Genomic DNA, 23677 nt, shown 5'->3' on the forward strand with positions numbered 1-23677 from the left:
CCCCAATGGTCAATTTAAATGCCCAGTGATGACCGACCCATCACCATCGACCGGGAAGTTCAAATGTGATCGATTTTGACCGGGTACGACTTGGAAATCGCCGTTTTTCCACTCGTTTGCAGGTCGGTAGTTCAAGTGAACCCAAATTAGGTCAGTGAGATAAATTTCAGTGCCTATGATAGCACATTTCAATCGATCGCTCGTGAATAGGGTGTTTTTCTGGGCCTTGAAGGTGGCTGATGAGCCTTGATCAGGGGCATCTCGATTCCACCCTTGGTTGTATAATAGGACGGGAGTGACGTTGGGCGACCTACGTCGTTTTTTGGTCACGATTACAGTTTTCTTTTACAATTATCTACAACATCGACAAACAACAGCAAGGAATGACACATTGTTTTTTAATATTTTTTATTATCGTCATCATCATCATCACCATCAACAACAACAACAACAACAACAACAACAAGATTACTCCATTCCCTGTGGTAAAACTTGGCAACCAGTCAACCATTGAAACTGATAGCTGCAGTAAAGATATAAACATACTACATAGTAAATTAGTTTACAGACATCTTGCTGCGTCACCTGCTGTTTTAGTCTGTCTGATGTTGGCGCAAAGTTGTAAAAGTTGACCACTAAAGGGTAAATTCGCGAGCAAACTGACAAACCTAATTAGGTAGTGTATCAATATCCAGCTGTATCTCATCGTCAAAATCATTGGTAAATGTAATTTAAGAAGAATGATTTCAAAATTTAGGCTGAGTGATCATAGCATTGAAATTAACTTGGTAGGGGAACAAAACCAAAGACACTAGCTGATAATAGATTTTGCAAGAAATGCCATGTTAATGCTGTTGAAGATGAGATGTTTGTTATTTTCAATTGCAAATGTCATAGTCAAGCGAGAAAAAGATTGCTTGAAACTGAAAACTGCAAAGAGATAATAATAAAGAAACGACTTCAAAAGCTATCATCAATTGCAGTCTGGCCCTTTGGGAATTCCTAAAAAATACTATATTTAAACCTCATTTATAGATTCAGCAGTGTATATTTAGACATCTGGTAATTTGCAATGTAATGTAATTTAGGTCAATATTGTCAAATTTATTTTGTCGTTCTTGTCAATTATCATTTTCCCTCCTGCCCTGCCCTGTATTTTATTAGTTATGATTATTTTTGAATTATTGATATTAATGTTATTATTTGACCATACTGTAATAACAACTGATAGCATAATAAAGTTATTATTATTGTTATTATATCCATCAATCCCACCAGTTTCACTATTAATATTGTGAAGATAAACAGAGATTTGCATCAAGAGACAAGCCCATGACAGAACCTTAATTCATGGCAGTAAAAACTGGCACAATGTATAAACCAATTGGCACTAAATATCAGAATGAAGGTTATACAACAAATTTTGACTTCTTTAATCTTCATAGCAGGATGATTTACTTCAATCTTTAACGTTTTTATTCTCTTTGCTGTTCAGCCATATGCATCTCTAATATTTTCAAAATTGCCCGTCCAGTTTCTGTATTCTTGTAAAAGACATGTTAGTATAATTATGGAAAGCATAATTAAGTGGAGTAGGAAATTATGCATTATGATCAAAAAATATATGAAATCTAGGAATTTTGCAAATTAATTTCAGATATGCACTGTTTTGTTAATTATGTTGCATTATAATCAGACTCAAAGTTTAAACCCAACCATTTTCAAAATTTAATATTTTCTTCAATTCACTACATCCAGATTCTTGACATACTGCCATGGCAGGTGATACAATGTGCTACGGTAGTGGTGTGACGTCAATCCTACATTGTAGAGCATGTAAAGTCCTGCCTCTGTTTACACTTCCAAAGCCACCTGGTCCGGAAATTGTATCAGAGTCAGGTCAGTATTATGCCTATATTCGTTACATTGTCTGTACTCTAATTACTGCTGTTTGAGACAGAATGTGTGTGGCATTGTTAATGATATCTGTGCATTATCAATGTAGTATGTTCCCTGTATATACATGTACTTCAACATGTGTACATTTGCAGCAGGAGAGAACATTGGTGGAGACAAACACCATTTACATTGATTAAAAGTAAACTAGGGAGTCATGTATTGTCATGTCTATCATGCATTTTCAATGAGACAAGAAGCTTCTTATACTTAAAATACATTTCGAGCTATTCATATCTATGTACCCTATTTACTGTTTTAATGTCTTGTAAGCCCTTGGGGCTGGGTGTGGCAACCAAGCTGTTTAAGTCCACACATGACACTTTAATACATAAATATAACATAACATAACATAAAAGAAGAATTTGGGACAGAGTATGTAGCTGGAAGGCCCTCAGGAATATTTTCAGTTGGTATACCCAGATGTTTATGTTCTTTATTGGTGCCCATATTGCAACAGTCTTAAGTGTTCAACATTCAACTTTGTGATATTCTCCAGTGTTTCAGCATAGAATAATTAATTGAAATGTATTAAATGGAAATATGAGGTCTATGTAAAGTGAAACAATTTATTTACTACATAGCTGCAGTTTTGTGTAGAATTCTCTGAATTTAATGAGTCATGCAGAACTAATTGAATGTACAATTTGACAGAAATTGTAAAGTTGAATATGTTGCTGTGATATGTTTGAGATGTCTAAATTCAGTCAAGGGAACTCAGAAACTCATTAACATTCATGCATTTTCAGTGACGGCATTCATGACACTGTATTGAATATAAACAGAAAGCATATTACTGAGTACTTGACTATCTAGCCCTGATTTCAAACTCAACATTGAAGTTTTGAATTTGAAACACATCAATATATATTACATTATCAGTACTTCTGCCATTTGGGAACATGTAGTGATCATGGTCCTATCAGAGTGGAATTCAAACTAGATTAATTGAATATGGTAAAAGAAATCTGACCAAACAAAATCCTTTTACTAACAGTTTGAGTGTCCCAATAGAGCTTTCTTTGTGTCCCCAAAATCTGCTTTCCAAGAATTTTTTCTGTTTCACTAACTTTCATGACTGGGATGGATCCCCATTGTCGTAAACCATGCCCACCTTTACGGCAACAGCTTGGCGCTACCCCTGAATTATACATAGGTCCGCAGCATGGAAATCATGCTCTGGGTCGCGAGAATGGGGATCCCTGGGTGAGCTGCAGTACTAACAGTTCTGCCATTAATGCAATTATTACATTCATAATGCAGCTGACCCAGAGATGAGCATTGCATAGGATGCATTTCTACGGCCTATTAAATATTTTTTTTTTCATTTACTTGATTAATTGATCTTTCCAATCTTTCTTATTATGGACAACAGTGTTACCCTAAGGTTTTGGGTGGATGCGCAACTTACAGTAGGCTTTGGTACCTGAAGGATACGTTGACCACATAGGCAGCAATGTTGCGTCCTCTGTATAATGCTCATTTATCAAGTTACATAAATCCAACCACGTAGTCACATACCCTGAATGTGTACATCTACCCTGTGTTGGTAGCAACTGCGCCGCCAACAAGTGCTGCAACTCATAACGTAGAAGTAAAATCGGCACTGAGTTTGCACATTTCGCTTTGACTTTTGATGTTTATCAAAACTAATACCTATCGCAATGACTGAAAGTAAATTTGCCCAAAACATGAAATTCCACTGAGATGGTAGTCAGACAAATAGTGTGCAAATAAGCCTTAGTAGGAACACTGATGGACAGTATCAGTTCAAAGGTTAACTGATATGACAAAGGGAGCCAATGTCAGTTCTGACTGAATTAAAGATACTGTTGATTCATTTTCCACAAATGTTGCTCTTTAATATGTATTGGTTTGTTTTGATTACAGGTGGTGGTCAAAATGTGCTAATAATTTGTCTAATTGTGGTTTTATTGGCATTGTTTGTGATTTTGATGATGGTTTCCCTCATGATCATGCGTAACAGGTATATGTATACATTTGCTCTGCAAAGAAATAAATCACTACATGCATCCTATAGTGTGCAAGCAATTGTGGTAGATGGATGTATCACAAACCATTTTAAAGGGACAAAGTTGGCCGTTTTTCATGAATTTTGTAGGATCCAAAATACTACTTATATTGTTTGACATGTTGAAAGATACTGAATGAATGGGTGACCATGCATATATTCAACCCGGTTTTAGACACGATCAATGAAAGCACCCTTGCAAAAATGAATTGGTTATGTCCATTAATTCATTTTCGCGATGGTTTTGTTTATCGTGTCTAAAACCAAGGTCAAATATATACATGGTCATCCATTCATTCAGTATCTTTTGACATGTCAAACAATATAAGTAGTATCTCGCATCAAACAAAATTAATGAAAAATGGCCGAATTTGTCCCTTTAAAAGAACTCACAGAAATGATGCTCAGTTTAGCTTTCATTGTGAACCATTCAAAACCCAGTTGAAAAATATTTCTGACTATTCACTCATTCAAATCAAAGTGACATGTTTTCCCTAAGAAACACTAGTCTGTCAAAACTTAACATTTGCAAATACAACACTATTTCTAAAGCTGAAGTACATGTACCGGGGTATATTGAACCAATTTATTTCAATGAGATATAAACTACATGCATTTTCATATGAAAATTGTGATTTCTTCTTGATGTGCTACAAAACTCAGATTTGGTATAAAAGTGTGGAGGAGTTTGAAAACATTTTTTTTTTTATTTTGAACACTTTGTCTTTCAGAAAACAGAAAAAGAAAACATCAAGAGCAAAATATGCACATGGCAATAGTAGTGTAGGTACACCACTGTGAGTGATATCAATGAAGGTACACCACTGTGAGTGATAATCAATGAAGATGGTAGTAGTGTAGGTACACCACTGTGAGTGATAATCAATGAAGATGGCTATTACAGAACACAATGTAACAGTGGCTTCAAACCCATTGAAGAGCGATAGACTGAGACCTTTCAACACGTTGAAGTATACAATATTAACAAGAATCAAGCAATAGAGTGCATGTAGTACAATATCAATGATTTCTGTGGTGCTTACAGATTTACATTTTAAGTTCAATTACACACTTTGAGTGTATTCTTGAGTGGTCTTACACCACAAGACAAAGTGATAAAAATCTAGGTACATATTCAAACTTTTAGACAGTCCTGAGGTAGAGACATCATCTTGATAAGTTTATTTTTAAAGTTTGTGCAGAAGTACTACTAGAGTGTAGTGTTTGCAATTTTTAAAAATTCAACATGTTGTATATATACAGCCTTTTGGTATCTCTTCGGGGGATATTGATGAAAATAATGTTTTGTGTGAAATAATTACATTTTGGCATAAACAGGGCTCGAAATTAGCGGTAGTCCCGCATCCACAGACTACCAACTTTTCTCTGGGGCTACCAAAACCCATGAAATGGTAGCCCACACGGACTACCAAAGCCTGGGACATGAAATTACTTAGTGAGCGACATGATGTTGGTCGCTGTGAGACGACCGACGCTCATACAGTCAACCCAGTTATGTAAATTAAAAGGCGACAGAGCAGTCGAATTTGTTGCGACAAACTTTCAATAAAGTGTCATTATGTTAACTGATGTACTTGGATGACAGGCTCGGGAAATGATAGCCAATGAAAATTTATTTTCATAGTTATTTAATCACAATGTATCAATCACAATTAAACACAAAATTATTCAAACATGCAAAGAAAAAGCTGTCGGGCCATCCACAAATTACGCTTTCCGAAGTGTACGAGATCATCCCATGATAGTGTACTATGGTGTAGAAATATAGCCAAAATTGCCACGAAAGTATTAGGAACATGACTGTACCAAGTTGCCATCCTGAAATTCATAGCCAATCTATTTTAGCCATGTTATGTTTACACGTGCTGAGTGAAAAGTCGTTGTCATGGCGAACATCAAAATTTGCATATAAGCTCTGCGTATGTGTGAATAGGTCGTCTAACTTTGAGGCGTCACCGTTGTCCACTACACATGCTATACCCTTCTCCTAAGGCTATGATCTGCAGGTATTGATGTCAAATGACTAGAAAATTCACTTCCTGGATAGAATCATGCAAAATAAATCGTTCATTGTCTAGATATATCCTTTACAAAAAACTCTTCATTCATGCATGGGCTACCAGACCTTGTCACTGGGCTACCAACTTTAGAAAATGGTAGCCCAATGGGACTACCAGGGAAAAAAGTTAATTTCAAGCCCTGATAAAGCAAAATTATTGTTTCAATGTTTAGTTTCCTGCGTCACAGCATCACCTGATGATCATGTGACACAGTTTGTTAAGAATCAATTTATGAAAATTATTAATTAAAGTTGTCTTATGATCATTACTGGTGTGCAAATCTTGATCTTTTACCTGAGCAATTTACTCACTGAAAAGAAACATAAATTTTTGGTGTTAAGAAATTTAGGTATTTATGTATTTATTTAATATTTATTTATTTGTAAACATTCATTCATTCATTCATTCATTCATTCATTCACTCACTTCTGTTCTTGTAGTTTCATTGGTTTGAAATTAAAGATTTCAAGGCAGCAACATGTGATCCTTGATTTTGTTTAGAGATGCTATAATAAGTAAAATACAGATATTGTAAGTCCTCGCTAACTCCAGAAATATGTGTCATTATAAATAGTGATTTTAACATCAAAGTCACAATGTGTAAACAAATTTTTTCACTTTTTATTTTGATAATATTGCTTTGCTGGTGCAGATCTTAACCAATGTGTAAAAAAAAATCTCATTCAAGTGACTTAGTGGCCGTGGATAATTAAAACACGCCCACAGCAAGCGTAACTTCCACATTTAAAGAGGGGAGGGGTTTTGGCTGTATTTTGGCCTTTTTTTATATTTTGTCCTCTGTTACTTGCTGTCTTAATGTTTTTCCCTGTTCTTTTATATATTTTTCAGTGTACATATTGTATTTTTCTTGCATCTCGACATTGTGTGAGAAGAGCCTTATTTTGTCCTCTGTTACTTGCTGTCTTAATGTTTTTCCCTGTTCTTTTATATATTTTTCAGTGTACATATTGTATTTTTCTTGCATCTCGACATTGTGTGAGAAGAGCCTTTGGCTCAACAGTCTATCGAGTTTAAATAAAGTCTTATGATAATAATAATTTGTATGTTAATTCACAGCTATATACCATCATGTACATGTAAAATAATCAGTACTTTTTACTTTGGAATATTATTGTTTCCATTGATAGCCTTAAGAGAGTTACACACATCCTGGTTGTAAGTCAGTGATTCTTCACCTGAATTAGGATTGTGATGTTCGTATTAACTTGATACACCTCTAGTATTGTGAAGGACATCTTCTTTTATTCCAGAGACTTACACTATTAATTTCTATGAAATTCCTAGTGAGTTCCATCAATACAAATCAGAATTACCAGATGGCAGCAGTTATTCAATTCCTGATTCAAGTTCATGTATCATTTCTTGACATAAGCATTTTCTCACACTAAAAGTATTATACAGTAAATAAATACCCTTTTGATAAAACTGTTAAAATAGCCTGCTCCTTTGAGCATTTGTACATATTCAAGAATCTTTGTGTCTATAATGTATAAAAACATAATAGCAGTTCAAAGAAAGAGTTCTTTCTGATGAAAAATATCTGCATGTTTACAAGTTACGAGCATACCACAACACCACACACCAAAGAGATATTCAAAAGTGTCTTCTCAATAATGTCAGCTGAATCATAATGTGTTACCATATTGATTGAGGATATGGAGAAAACTGAATGGTGATCATTTTTGGTGACATTTGCAGAATCTGAATACAAAAATATTGGGCTGATGTCATTTACATACTTATGGAATCAGAAAATGACTTGACAGAATTTACTTTGGTGGTATGGCATCATGGAAGGTGTACTCTGAGACAGGGTTAAACTTCACCTCTTCTTCTGGGTAACCAAATGCTTTGGGACCAACATACTGCAGCGCCCTCGGTGTTCGCAGTAGTGGAGGTGATGCCAATACGACCACGGCAACACGAAGGCCGTATTTGACTTCATCAGTTGTTATAGGCTCTCCAGACTCTGAATCCATACAAGATATCAGGTCTGGTACACAGGCAGCCACCTTGAAATTCAATATGGAGGGAAATTCTTAAACTAATTTCATAATACAATTTGGATGAGTTTTAAAGCTTTCTCAGGAAAATGGAATTTAAGTCTGTATACGGTAGTGCGATATCTCTGCGAGATAGAAAATATAAATCATAATGACTTCTAACTCTCATTCGATTTCAATGCAATCATAAATTATAGGCGATCTGCAGCAAAGGGGAAAAGAGAGTGGCCTGATGAATATTCTCTACTCATATGGCTCATTATCAGTTAATTTGCATACTCAAACAATGTTTATCCAAACAAATTGCATATACGTATACATTTATTGAAAACATTAAGCAGCTGGTGTTCATATGCTAATAACATTTTTACATGTATTATCTTAGCCATTTTGCCTTCTTACTTTTTGAGTCTTGTCATTGCTCATCTTTAGCCAGGCAACCAAAAATTCATTCTTGAATTCTACAGTGAGAGTGCTGCCCTGAAATTCTCCAAACCCTTCCACGGTTACTTTGCCTTTATCAAATCCTCCACTGGTTGTCCGGGCAATGTCTGATACCTGTCAATACATTTGAAGTAAGTGTGATTAAACTGTCAGAGCAATAGTTTATTGTAGGATCATACTGTAATGTATGTGACAATAATATGTCTTCTGCCATGACTAATTTGAGATATATGCTCATGAAAATTTATTTTGATGGTTGATATCATGGTGTAAGTGGCTGACAATTTAAAGGTATACAGTCGCCTGTAATCTAAATATGCCCGTATATGGTCAAAAGGGCGTTCCTTGGTATTCAAAATGCCCATGTGAGGGCGCTGTTTTTAACAAGTGGCCACCCGCTTAAAATCTGTGATTTGTTAGATTTTTTCTTTCCATGGTAACTGTGACCAAATTGGAACAGGTGACAGTTTACCTTTAATGCTGTGTTGTGCCACTAATAGGCTCATTGTCAGAAGTTGGAGTGTTTGTATTTGACTGACAATATGTAAATTGAAATGTTATGTCAATAAAGAATATTTTAGCCCCACTGTAATAACGCTTATTAACCCTTTCCACTCTGACCCCCTGGTGATCTATGACATCATGCAGACATTTTTGTCCAAGCCAGGTTCAAAGGGTTATAAGACAGTTTTATGCTTGCTGGTCATCATGTTTTCAATTTATAGCTATGAAAAGAAAACAGCTTATACTCAAATGACAACTGATCTTGTAGATTACAAATCAATTGTTGAAAATAGTGATATTGTATTTCACGATATAAAGGCAAAGGGTCCTTAACACATAATTTTTTTAAGTATTTCGTTGTTATGTACTTGCTAAGAGTTGTCCTCAGACAAACATGCAACTTCTTATTGCACAAAATCATCATAAATAAACATCAATTTGACATAAAATTTTTCTGTGTGAACATGGTTTTCACGCCCTTGAACACTTCTGCATTAATTCCTAAATGTGATCTTTAACATGGTGTTAACACCCTTTTGTCATGATGAATATCAAGTTTTGACATCATCTTCAGAATAGTTTGGTCATAAAATGGGAAAATGTTGCTGTCTGAGCATTGGTACTTAGCACTAGAAAATATGGTAAGTTGTGGCTATACTTTATTTGCTAAATAGACTACAAATTTAATGCAGTAAATCTAATCATCATCATTCATACCTTTCCGTTGATAAGCAGTTTTCCATTTTCTTGTTGCAGAACAGCTTCAATAGGATCTTTCTTTTCTTTTCTTGCAGCCAATACAACTTTGCCAAGTCTGCAGGTCCTACTCAGTGAATACAACACAGTTGTTGACATCACATCTTCTTTGCTCATAGGAGAACATGATAATCCACCTTTGCAACTGTGTGTCAAGTTATGTAAAAAACTGAACTTAAGGGGAGATATTGTACGTAAAATTTTGCCATTGACAAAGTAAAAGCAAGACTAACTGGACAATATTGCTCTTTTTTGATCTTTTTCAGGGTATCAGAATAACTTTGAATACTATCATGAAGCCACTCTGGGTACAAAATGTCAACGATGCATACCTTAAAAGTGTCAAAAATCACGCCTTTGCAGAATGCAGACAGATGATTTTGTTTGTGACCTATTGACAAAATGGATTTTTGCTTTTGCAACGTGCTTTCCTATGACAAATAAACAATTCTACAATGTAAGGAAAAGCTTCCATCCTTATCTACATGAGGCACTGCCAATTAAAATCTCATTACAAAAGCTTGCATGAGGTCCAAACTTTTTAACAGTGTTGTACTGTATGTACAGCCATGCATGGTGACAGTTGTGAACAGAACTTGAATTTGGTACAGACCATAAAATGTTTCATTGAATGTTTAGTTTTGTCTGGCTGCAGAGTTGGAGTTGTGCCCAGCTGACCAGTATTTCAACATGTTTCAAGATGTCAAACAATACAAACTATTTTTCATGTGAAACAAACTTGTTCATAAAAAAGGGCAAATAAGAGTGAATTTGTCCCTAAAATCATCATCAGATTTCTCATAATAATATTCGCGGGGAGTAAAACTTGTAATCTTTCTACTTCTATTACTTTATTATTCAAGAATTATTCTGTATTAAAGGAACATGATTGTAATTGAAGGAATAATTTTCATGCAGCAAGAACAATTTCTCATTACTTTGTTCAATACCAGTCGTATGCCAGTTAGGTGACCATAATAACTGCATATTATCTATGGAAATCCAAGCATACCCCATTTCAATACAAAAGTGACGCAGTTGGTTTTCAATTTTCTTTGGTGAGTCAGCTTGCAAGACAACCGCTCTCCTGCCCTTCTCATCCACTATGCAGCATGGGGTTGTTTCCTTGCCATAGATGCATGGTGCCATCATCTGGTGGTTTGTAAAATGAGACAAATGAATGCAAAACAAAAAACCAAACACACAAATAATTCACAACCTGTATCAAATCTTTTTAGTACATTACTGAGATGAGGCGTAAACTTTTTTAAGAATGACTGAAAAATGAATCATGTTTTTCTTTAAACAAGCCACACAGAATTTGGTTTCCAGCGCTTGTTTCTTAATGATAAGTGTCTTTGAAATACATTTTGGAAAAATAGGAGATGAATGTTACATTTCCTTATTTAGTCTCAGGACTCAGAACATCAATAATTGTGAAGTTCAGCATATCGCTAAGTCTTGAAAAGACTACACCTTGAAATACCAGTAAAGTGAGAAGAATTCGATGGCCAAGAACCTAGCAGTGATTGAAAGACTCTAGGATAGTTTAAACTACCAGTTATAGAAAGAGAAATTTATGTAAGAACCTATGATGAATAGTAGTTATAGAGAGAATTTGATGGTAGAGAACCTAACAGTGCTTGATAGCATTGATAAATAATAGTTGAAAATAGTGGTTACAGAAAGAATAGATGGTAGATAACCTCAAAGTGATTGATGGATTTGATAAATAGGTTAAACTACTCACTGGTATTACAGAAAATTTGATGGTGAGGAACTTCACAGTGATTGATGGCCTTGATAAATATAGTTTAAACTACCGGTTACAGAGAGAATTTGATGGTAAGCTTAGAACCCCAAAGCAATTGATGGACTCGACAAATAACATTTTAAACTACTCACTGGTTTTGAAGAGAATTTGATGGCAAGGAATTAAACAGTGACTGATGGACTCAACAAATAATATTTTAAATTGCTGGTTATAGTTAGAATTTGATGGTGAAGAACCTAACATTAATTGACTTGCCTGAAACTCTGGAAAAGCTCTGCCCATGCAATCGGCATCAATCACTGGCAAGTTTTGCAGAGCTGCAATGTACAGGGGCTCCATGCTGTTCATACCTCCAATCTCAGCACAGAGAATTCCTGTTATCTTCCTTTTGTGCTTTTCAACTTGCTCTAGACCTTCACTCTCTCTGGGAATGTAGTCATCAATGAATTTTACACCATCACCGTCTTTTATTTCTATCCAGTCTGAAGTAGAAAGAACAAGCACAATGGAGTTTTAAGTAACATTAATTTAATGCTTCACAACTTCATGAAAACATTTAAGTCACAGTATTTTGTGGCTTGACAGTCATATTGATGTTACCTTATATCAAAACTAGGTCTAAAATAATTGTACTTCTTGGGGGACTCCGAGGAAGTCTTTTTATGATTAATTCTTACCGCCAAGGTCTCTGTCACTCTTGAAGTTATTGATAACATCTTGTAAACCATTAAATGCTCCTAACATTTCTGCTTCGTTGCATAATTTTTCAATCAAAATGAGTGGTGCTCCCATGTAGGCCACAATTCCTACCAGTCCATCTTTACCAATTCTGGAAAGAAAACACCAAAACTAATTATCATAATTTAAAACAAGGCCACAGACTATTTAAGTGGGCACTGCTTTTTCAAATAGTCAGTGTATGTTGAGTTTTATCAAAAGAATAAAACAAAAAAACCTGTGGTGGTCTTGATTTATTGAGCATTTCTGTGTCTAGTAGAAGACTCTTAAGTTCAAATTGTATGTGGAGATGATTTCTCATCATATGTCAATGCAGCATGTAACATGTAATAACAATCACTAGAAATGGTAAATATACTTTTGCCTCCAAATCTATATATAACTCACATGTTCAAATGATAGCAAAGTGAATTTTAACATTGTTCGTGACTTGAAATATTATTATACAGTTGTAATACTTTGAGAAGTCAATCACTGCATGATGAGTCCTCTTTAACTTTTAGCAAGAGAGAGAGAGAGGGAGAGATGAATTGAAAAAAATACACAGTCCATGATAGTGGAGCTGGACCTTCCATGACAATAGATAGATAGTATTCAAGTACATGTACACATAAAATAGCAGTACTGCTAGAAAGTTCATCGTTGAAACCCTTGCTCATGCAAAGAAACATTTTTGGCGGCTTCTAAGGTGACAAGTCTGAAAACATACAAGTAGTAGTGCATTAAAGTAATACCTTTCTGGTGCAATGACTTTTATCTTCTTTCCAGCTTTCAAAATCCGTTTAGTTTTTAATTTTCCAATGTATGGATTGCCTCCACCACCACAGCCAAGAATTCCAGCTCCGATAGCGATACAATCCAGGTCAAATTCAGACACAATCCATTCTCCTGTGTTCTTATCAATAAAGGGTTCCTCTAATCCTGGTATGTCTTCTATTTTTCTTCCAGATGCTGCACAAGTGCCGTCATCTTGTCCAGAATCATCATCATTTCCTTTGGGTCAAAGTAAATGAAGGTTTTGCACTTTTGAAAATTACAGGATGCACCAGTATACCCATAACGAACAATCATTGTAAATGACACAGCTCCCACTTGTAATTTTTGTGATTTGATTAGATTGAACTGAATTGAAGTCAAAATGATCCAAACTTTGTCTGGCAGGGACTTAAAAGGCAGGTGCAGTCAACTGGTAACTTCAGTCAATTTTACGAAATCATCACAAAACATGTTTCCTTAGCTGATATACTGATTTTACATATTTTTGACCTTGACCTTAAAATTTTGAGGGGAAGGTGAAGTTCTTTGTAACTGCCCTCTGGCAAGCGGTAGCATGAATACTGGGATGGCACAGAGGACTAAGAGTATATGTAACATAATATAGTGAGTGCAGAGGTCCTTTTGGCAATATTCTTATGGCAGAAGAATTGTTTCAGTATGGCTCATACTTACAGATCGACCCAGTACATTCACAGACATTCATCAACAGAATTGTTTTGAGCTAATTTGCATATTTTCAAAAATATCAAAAAATGAGAAGAAGATACTTTGCCATAATCATATGTTGCATCAATCAACACAATAAATATCAAGTCTCTAAAGTAACTGCAGTTCTTAAAATATTTGAGTGGACAGACATCCTCACAAACGGACATGCATACATTCATACATTCATACATACATACATACATACATACATACATACATACATACATACTTACAGACTGATGACGGATACCGGATGGATACCCATCCCAGTAGCTTCTATAGACTATAGTCTATAGTAGCTAAAAATGTCACCCTAGGAGGCCAGCTTTGCAACAAAAATTGTCTGAAAACCTACTGTAATTTTACAAACAGATCTTTGACAATAACAAATAATAATGATACATCTGAAGAACATAAGGCATGGTCATTGCTATGAAAACAATCAGTTTGGCATCCATTGCCCTCAAAGAAACAGGACCATTGGTTTATGCTGGTCTGTAAATTATTCAGAGTGAACAATTTAGCTTAATTGTCATTTGTTTATTGTTCAGTCTTGTTCATTTATTCAATAACAGAGTGGCTATGTACTAGGTAAACAACATTAGCTTTGCCAAGCCACTTACAGAAGCAAAGAGTCACAGCAGCTTACCTGATTGAGGTTTTACATCTGATTCACTGATTCTGCCTGAAGCTGTTGAATTCTCATCTCCAGCAGATGTGTGCACTGATTCTTCAGAAGGAATGTCTAATGACTGCAGCGAACCAATAGCCTTGGCTTTGTATCTGATTGCATTTCCAGTCAGATATGTAACAACAATCTCGTCTAACTCTGTTACCTAAAGTGTGTTGATTGAATAAGACAACAAACAAACAATGTTTAGACAAAAAAGAAACAATAAAAACAAAAAATAAAAAATAGTGACAATAATCACTGTTCGCTCCCATACAGTTATCAAAACAAACCAACAATTGTATGAAACATGGACATACACATACAGACAGACTGACATTCACAGACTGGCACAGAGTGATGACATTGACCCCAAGTGTGCCTTGGCCCATGAAGAGTGATAAAGATATAACAAAAAGCTGAATGTAATGATAAAATAGTTAAGTATAGGCCTACAGACACTGAGGGTGAATATGTTACAGCAATTTGATTAGTTTCTTTTCGTTTTCTACTTCTGTGATAATTTTTAAGACAATCAAACTGCAAGGCAGTTTTAATATGTATTGACATGTTATCTTTTACAAGCACACAGCAAACTGTTCATGATTTTTCATTTACAATATTTGACATAGACTGAAATACATAACATGCAACCAGTATTTACATTTTGCCCATGCACCAGATACATGGAGAGATTTCAACATATAATCATCAACTCAGAAACCCTACAGGAAAAGTAAACATTGTTTTCTTCCAGAACAGCTGGTACATCCACATCTGGAGCAACATACAAACTTAACTAATTACACAAGGATGATGACACAAGAGATAAAGTTAAGAAATTTAACTGTGGTGAACTTGACTATTCCTTTCAAATCCTTACCTAACTTGATTGACATCTTAAACTAAAATACACTGCATGGTTAATTGCACACAAAAATACATCAGGGGTGTACCATTTGATAAAAGGGGGTTGTCTGGAAGATTGATGAGGAACATTATCTTTTTTATCCGATGCATTGTACATTCTTTTTTCCCACTATCCCACCTTTTCTTTTTGACAAACCTTCTGTGGCTGATTTTTTTATTGACATTTGTTTGGATTTTTTTCAAAATCTGCCAGGACTCTTTAACATTGAAAAAAACTTTGAATATATTTGTTGGAAACCAAACCTGCTGAAATCACCTCAGCTACAGGTATGTTTTCTCATTATTTTTTACCGCATTTCAACACCAAATACAGTTTACCATTTCAAATGCTTACTGAATCACCGCATTATCTTGAACATAAGGCCAATGTCCCTGAAGCTACTATAGACATGGATACAAAATTAAGTATTTCCTGACTGTATGAAATCATCTCACTAAGGTCATCCTAGGGACCTGTTAGCCAAATAATAAAGCTGTCTGACCAGCGGTTTTGAAAAAAACAAGCGACCCAATAGTCGACAGAGCTCTGCTGTGTTATGTAGAGAGCAACTTTTCGTGACATGTGTTGATGAAGAAGGTTGAGATCTTTGATAGCTCATTGCAGGATGGCCTGACCTAAAATGGCAAAATTAGCTGCAAAAATACAAAATTGATGATTTCATCATAATTATGTATAAAAATGTATACCAAATATCAAAGCTATCACATGACTAACTTTTGAGAAACAAATATTTTGACCAAAAACGGCAAAAATTGACTCAAAAATACAAAAATTGAAGATTTCATCAAATTTCACTATATCACACTAAGAGAACCCTAGGAACCTGTACACCAAATACAAAGGCATCAGATAAGTAGTTTTTGAGAAACACATTTTTGACCAAAAACGGCAAAACATTGCACCAAAAATACAAAATTGCAGATTTCATCATATATTCTATATATCATGTTAAGTTATCTGTAGGAACCTGTATACCAAATATCAAAGCTGTCAGACGAGCGGTTTTGATGAAATAAATTTTTGACCAAAAATGAAAAAAAATTCCTTAAAAATACAGATTTGCATATTTCATCACAATTTGAACAAATCCAAGTTGGGTTATCCCTAGGATCTGTATACCAAATATCAAAGCTGTCTGACCAGCGGTTATGAAGAAGAAGATTTTTTACCAAAAACGCCTTTTTTGGCACTAATTTGCATATTTTTGGCTATGACAACTTCATTTGAACAAAATCTCATCTACAGCCCATCATCCATGTACACACCAAATATCAAGATGAAATGTACAGCGGTTTTGGAGTTTTTGATGTTGACGGACAGACATACAGACATACAGACATACAGACATACAGAGACACAGACATACAGACATACAGACATACATACATACAGACATTTCCCTAGCCTATAAGAATAGCTTCCATTGCCATATATACATATGGCAATGGGAGCTAAAAAGAAGAAACTCAGACAAAAACACTAAACTAGACACCACTTAAAACACCCTTTGTGAAAAATGCAAAGCAGAGCAATTCTTTAACTTGTAATCAACTTCTATAGTCACTACTCCATAAAAATAGTCCTAGATCTCTCAATTTAATCAACTAGGCATACAATAGCGGACATGCATGCTGTGCTGAGAATGTTCTAATCCAGCAGAAAACAAGTGGTGCCAATGACATTATGCTCCCATCTTGACCACAGTCAATTAATTAAGATATAATCAAGCACATTAAACTTCACACTGGTAAAGTGCATGTAATATGCAGAGTCATGAATATACCAAAGTTCAGTCTTTTTCAGAAATATGAAAATTACAAGTACCAAAGATCAAAAATGGCATCAATGACACTTTTCTAACATTTGGTTAGATGTGCCAGGCCAAAGAGAGTGTCGTACAATATTTAACCCTTTCACCACTATGGTTTGGCCCAATCCCATTGTTATCAATGGTGAGTGTGGACCTGTTTACAGGGAATTAGGGGTGAACAGGTTAATAGCTTCTATGGGCCTCAACTTGTAATATTCATAATATCAAGTGCATTTGAACACATTTTGATACACTGCCAATCAAATATACCAAGGCAAAGTATACGGTCAGCAACTGTTGCAATGGACACACACACACCCGGTACAACATCATGCAGCCCAGTACATCAAAATTATAAGTGACACAAATTACCATTCCAAGGCTTTTGTGATTTTGACATGACAGCTGTATATCATGTACACCTACTAAGGAGTCTGTGGCATCCTGCTGACCACATGTAAGAGCATCAAACCAGGGATTAGTGTAAATGACTGTGTTTGATGAATACATAAACAATCCCATAAAAATACATTATAAACATAGAAATAACAAACACCCTGCAAAATCTACTTCAAACCAATTACAGCATTAGGAAACACAATTGACAAACATGTATCTACATCCACACTGATGTACGATTTGGTGATTCATAGCCTAGTCTTGTTGGATTAATAGCCAAGTTTGCTATTTGTAGAGATGATATTTTTATGTTTTTTATTAGCTCCACTGTCAGCGACGTGAAGCTTATCAAATAGGCTGATTTTCCATTGTCGTTCCATCAACAATTGCCTTCTCCTCTGAAACTGCTGTGAAATTTGATATGCAGTTCACTTTGGGTCACCTCAGTAAGGTTTGTTCAAATTATGTTGAAATATACAAATTTGTATTTTTAAAGCAATTTTCGTGATTTCTGGTAGAAAAATCTTTAAAAATCTTCTTCAAAACTGCAGGTCAGCTTTGATATTCAGGGTATAGGTCCCAAGGGATGACCCATTTCAGATTTATTCAAATTGTTCAGAACTATGCAAATGTGTATTTTGTCATTTTTGGTCAAAAATTTATTTCCCAAAACACTGCTTTTCTGACAGCTTTGATATTTAAAATACAGCTTCATATGGATGATCAAAATGTGATATATTCAAATTATGATGAAATCTACAATTTTGTAGTTTTTGGGCAAATTTTTTTGTCAAAGAATTTGCTTCTCGAAAAATTTGTTTCTTAAAGAGTACTTGTCTGATAGCTTCGATATTTGGTATACAGGTTCCTACGGATTAACTGTGATTTAATATTTAAATTATTATTACATCTACAATTTTGTATTTGGGGGCAATTTTTGACATTTTTATAAAAAATATTTGTTTCTCAAAAACTGCTCGTCTGATAGCTTTGATATTTGTATACAGGTTCCTAGAGGTTATCTTATTATGATGGATTGAAATAATGCTGAAATTTGCAATTTTGTAGTTTTTGGTACAATTTTTGCCATATGACAAATAGTATTTGACATGACGTGTCACAAAGTTATTCGCTATGTAACAGAGTGGAGCTATATCAGCAGTTAGATTATTTGTTATCATATATATGTCATTCTGCATACTTGTCAATGATGAAATGCTGGTCCGTTACAAGATTTGTACCCCACAACTTCTTGTAGACTAAACATACGGCTTCTTGCATTCTACACTTTTTGTAAAACAATGTGTGCCATTCAGCAGCTCTGTTGACAATTCCAGATATCAGCTAAAAGTGACCAACACATATAAGTTTTACCTAAAGTACTTGAATACAACTTTTCCAGTCAATCTGACAGGAAATTATTGGGATTTTCATCAAGTTTACACTTTTGAAGCTCATAAGCATATTGTAGGATACTGCAGATAACGTATTATTTGAAAAAACTTTCCTATTTATAGTTGAGTATGCATCTACATACCAAATACAATGGTGAAATGTGCAGCAGTTTCACATTTGGCAATAGGACCAAGGAATTCAAGACTGAGATATTTGGCATTTTTGGACCAAAAACCAACAAAAATTGTCTAAAGAACAATATAGCAGGTTTTGTCATGATCTGAACAAAATCGATGTGGATCATCCCTAAGAACCTTTACATTAAATTTCATAAGCCATATCAGACAGTTAGTTCACAAAAGATTTTTTGACAAAACAGATAAAATGCCCAAAGAGTACAAACAGACAAATTTACGCATACTTTGATCAAACTCAACTGAATTCACCCTCAGGAACATGGTTACTAAGTTAAAAACACCTGACAAGTAGTTTCAAAGAAGATAATTTTTTTTCACCAGAATAGAAAAAAACACCGTCAAGGACATTGTGCTCACATTCGGTTTGAATTGGTAAATTCAAGAAATATTTAAACCAGCAAAACAAGAATGACAAAAGCAAATAAGGTCTACAACTTAGGTACTGGAGGTCATCTTTAGGAACATGCATATCAACTTCTATAGCAATGGGACAAGCAGATCCTGCATACATAAGCAAATGTCAACAAAAAAATTAGCCAGAGAAGCTTGACAAAAAGAAAAGGTGGGAGAGTGGGGAAATAATAAAGAGTGGGAAAAAATGTACAAGGGATCTGGTAAAAAGTAATGCTACGTCATCAATCTTCTAGCCCCTACCCCCTCCTGAATATCAAATGTTCCATCCCCTGGTTGACCATTGTTATACAAGACCAGCTAGCAGGAAATGTATTTACAACCTTGGTTACCTTAGTGAAATGCCTTCCACTGTGGGGGGATTACGACATCTGGAATTATCCTGGATCCAAATTTCTCATCAGTTTTGTGTGTCTTACATGCAAAAGTTGCAAAAATTGATTCGCAATGAAAAAATTTACCTCAGGTTTGTTTTCTGGATCAAATTTTACTACAAATTGATATATTAAATATGACAAAATTATGTTCACAGCCTTCAAAACTGTCTCACAACATCCTGGGTTGGTGTAGGTCATTTAAGGTCACAAACTGAGAAAATTACCTAAAATATAAAAAATTTGGGGTTTCCCAAAACTTTGAGCAGAAAATTTATCTAATAACATCCCTCAGGACTTTTGTACCAAATTACAAAGCTATCAGACAAGTAATTTTGAGAACAAGTTTTCTTGACCAAAAATGACAAAATTGTCTTAAAAATACAAATATGTATATTTCAGGACAATTTCCACATATCTAACTATTGTCATCCCTGGACATCTGTACACCAAATATAAACGCTGTCTGTCGAGGGGCTTTAAAAAGAAAATATTTTTTAAGATTTTTTGACCAGAAAGGACAAAAATTGCCCCAAAACAATAATATTTCCAATTTTGTCATAATTTTAACAATTAGAAGGGTAACACCCTTGCAAACATTCAATCCGAATTTGAGAGCAATTGGGCTAGCGGTTTCAGAGAAGAAGAAATTTTACTAAAAATGAGAAAAATAACCAAAAAATTCAGCAAAAATACAAAATTCGAGATATCTTCACGATATTCATAAAACTGATTTTGATCATTCTTAGGAACCTGTATCTCAAATATCAAAGCTATCAGATTAGTACTTTTTGAATAAAAAAAAATTTGACCAAAAATCCGGAAAATTGCCCCAAAATTACAAATATGAAAATTTCAATTCAACTTGTATAATCTTGACTGAGGTCATCCTGAGGAACATGTATACCAACTTTCAAAGCAATCAGATGAGTGGTTTCAGAGAAAAACATTTTTTGACTAAAAACTGAAAAAATTACCCCAAAAATAGAAACATGCAAATTTCATCCAAAATTTTAAACACCTGATTTAGAATACCTAAAGGAACCTGCACACCAAGTTTCAACCCAATCTGACCAACGGTTACAGAGTTTTAGCAATTTGCAGGGTTTTCCTTTTTTCCCCTCATTTGCATATTTTTGACACTGACAAGTTCATTTGAACAAATTCACATCTCCACCCCTAGGTGCACCTGTACACCAAATACTAAGACAGTAGGTGCTGCGGTTTAGGTGTTTTTGACGTGGACAGACATACATACATACGTACATACATACATACATACAGACATGCAAATCAGATGCAATTGAACTGATTCAGCTTATACGATAACCTCACATTGGTATACCAAATGTAAGCTAAAAATTGCTCCCAAATAGAAGTACTTAAATTTCACCACATTTTGAACAAATCTGACAGAGGTCAACCCTAGGATCATGCATATCAAGTTTCAAAGCAACTAGACGAGCAATTCAGAGATTTTTTTACCATAAAAGGAAAGTTTCTAAGCATAAAAAGTGTCAACTAAATCTGCCCTGTGTTACAGAATTTTAGCAATTTGAAGGATTTCGCCTTTTTCTATTTAAAATGCATATTTTGGACTTGAGCATGATCACTTGAACAAATTTACATTTCCATCCCCATCCCACCACCCACCCACCAGTGCACATTTACACCATATATTAAAAGTGGTAAATGTTGTTGTTTTTGAGTTTTTAATAGACAGCCGGACAGACGGACGGATGGACATACATAAATACATGTACATACATACATACATACATACATACATACATACAAACATACAGACAGACAGACAGACAGAAAGATAGATCTACCAACAGACAGATATAATACATACATGCATGCACATGCATACATACATACATACACATACACATATACAGACAGACAGAGATATCTACAGACAGACATACAGACAGACATACAGACAACAACAGAACACACAAAACAAACTCTGCTAATAGTATATATATATGTACCATATGTAAGCAAAAATGTATGAAAACATAGTAAAAATTATCTACATTAATCTGCAGGTTCTTGTCTCTCACATTCTTGGAGTGATGGATATTATAACATTAATATTGACCATGTATATACAGTTTGAAAGCCATAAATGTATGGATGGTTCTAGTAAAAGTGGCTGAGAATAAATGCTATAAAAATATTGTAAAGCATATGATGTTGACAATTTCCGATTGAAATTATAAAAATAGCGCCAATGGCACTTGATCACAACTGGCACATTGTGAAACTACTCTATCTCTGGGTACACCTGTACATGAAATACTGAATTGGTAGGTGCTGCGGGTTTGGAGTTTGTCAGTAAATGCACACAGAAAACAAAGTCCCGAAGTAGCGAATTCCAGCCATTTTCAAACCACACTGTTTGTCAGTGGGGTAAGCAATATTCGCAAAAATCACATTTCCAGGCTAATAGACTATGTTTTACGAAATCACACGTCCTTATTACAAATAAAACAATCTTTGTCTTTAAATCAATGCGCCAGTAAACAGGTCCAGCAGCTAGTTATGTCATCAAGTCTGTAATGTTAAGGGTCATAACAAATGTGAGAAATCTAAAACATTAAATATGTTGTTTTTTATCAATTTTATTACCAAAAGCGCATGAAAATCTCTGATACTTTGAATCAGCCATCCTGCATATTTGTAACATTCATCAAAACCTCATTTCTGTTCCACAACTCATTAAATAGTCCACAATGCAGGATTTGTGTACATTCCAAAACTACATATATGAAAGACCCCTAAAATCAATTAGTTAAAGGGGGTTAGAAATTTCCCAAAACTATCTAACCGCTGCTCCGTTTGGCTCCATTTTTCGGAATCGGAACCTTGGAATTAGTCTGAATATCTCTACCAAATATCAATGCAGTCTGTTCAGCGGATTTTGACTTTTTGTCGTTTACGGAAAATGGACACTGTCCACCACTGGTTGAAGCTAACCCTATATCACAACTTCCAGATGTGATAATGACCTATGGTCATTATGTTAAAAAATACCGCCAATGGCGCTTGGACATAATGACCGCCTAGTATTATTGGCATTTATCAACAACCACACTCACTGTGAATTAGACAGACCACGAAGTCAATGAGCAACATATAGCTGAAAGACTATTTTTCACATTGTGATTTTAAGCTCATTTTTATGAGAAAAGAGACATGTATATGTATATGGAGAAAAAGCAGAAGACATATTTGTAAATTGTTTGTTAAGTGACAATCATATATGCATCTCTTGAAATTTTGTGGTTATAAGGTATAACAGTAGTGTAAGAATAATGAGGTTAGAGTAAGTTAGTAAAGCTAAGTTGACAGTAATTAAGATTACAAAATATACACTAAGCTGAGGAAATCTGAATGAAATAAATGTTGAAAAGTAGCAAAGTCATGGTCATCTTTTGTCTAATACCTTGTGTAAGTTCATGAACTTTACATAAATCTTGCTGTAGATTTGTTGCTAATGGGCAATAACTGTGTTTCAGATCATTTCAGAGCAATCCATCCATGACAGGTTTAAATTGTAACATACTTCTGTTTAAAGGAGAGAAACTTCTCAAATAATTTTTTCCCTGTAATTTGCTGTGAGAACACATGGACAGATGCTCAGGACTCTATGCTGGTGCTACCTTGATAACTAACCTACAACTT

The 23677-nt window shown here is 34.8% G+C and overlaps 1 protein-coding gene and 1 long non-coding RNA gene across 2 annotated transcripts in view; one reads left to right on the top strand and one right to left on the bottom strand.

Moving 5' to 3' along the window:
- The first annotated feature begins 1760 nt into the window (after positions 1 to 1760).
- LOC139148868 (uncharacterized) lies at positions 1761 to 4871 on the top strand. Its single transcript, XR_011556027.1, has 3 exons — positions 1761 to 1899; positions 3847 to 3943; positions 4720 to 4871. It is a non-coding gene; the product is annotated as an uncharacterized lncRNA (long non-coding RNA).
- Positions 4872 to 7310: 2439 nt separating this feature from the next.
- The window catches only part of LOC139148867 (uncharacterized), a 34483-nt gene continuing 18116 nt past the window's right edge, over positions 7311 to 23677 (bottom strand). Inside the window, exons 11-18 of the mRNA XM_070720295.1 lie at positions 14444 to 14630; positions 13044 to 13302; positions 12249 to 12400; positions 11827 to 12053; positions 10810 to 10949; positions 9759 to 9942; positions 8496 to 8651; positions 7311 to 8102 (exon numbers count right to left, since the gene is read on the bottom strand). Coding sequence (XP_070576396.1) covers positions 7860 to 8102; positions 8496 to 8651; positions 9759 to 9942; positions 10810 to 10949; positions 11827 to 12053; positions 12249 to 12400; positions 13044 to 13302; positions 14444 to 14630 — 1548 coding nt within the window. The 3' untranslated portion in view covers positions 7311 to 7859. The remainder of the gene's footprint in view (positions 8103 to 8495; positions 8652 to 9758; positions 9943 to 10809; positions 10950 to 11826; positions 12054 to 12248; positions 12401 to 13043; positions 13303 to 14443; positions 14631 to 23677) is intronic.

This window comes from Ptychodera flava, chromosome 14 (assembly GCF_041260155.1).
Source record: "Ptychodera flava strain L36383 chromosome 14, AS_Pfla_20210202, whole genome shotgun sequence".
NCBI classification, from domain to species: domain Eukaryota; kingdom Metazoa; phylum Hemichordata; class Enteropneusta; family Ptychoderidae; genus Ptychodera; species Ptychodera flava.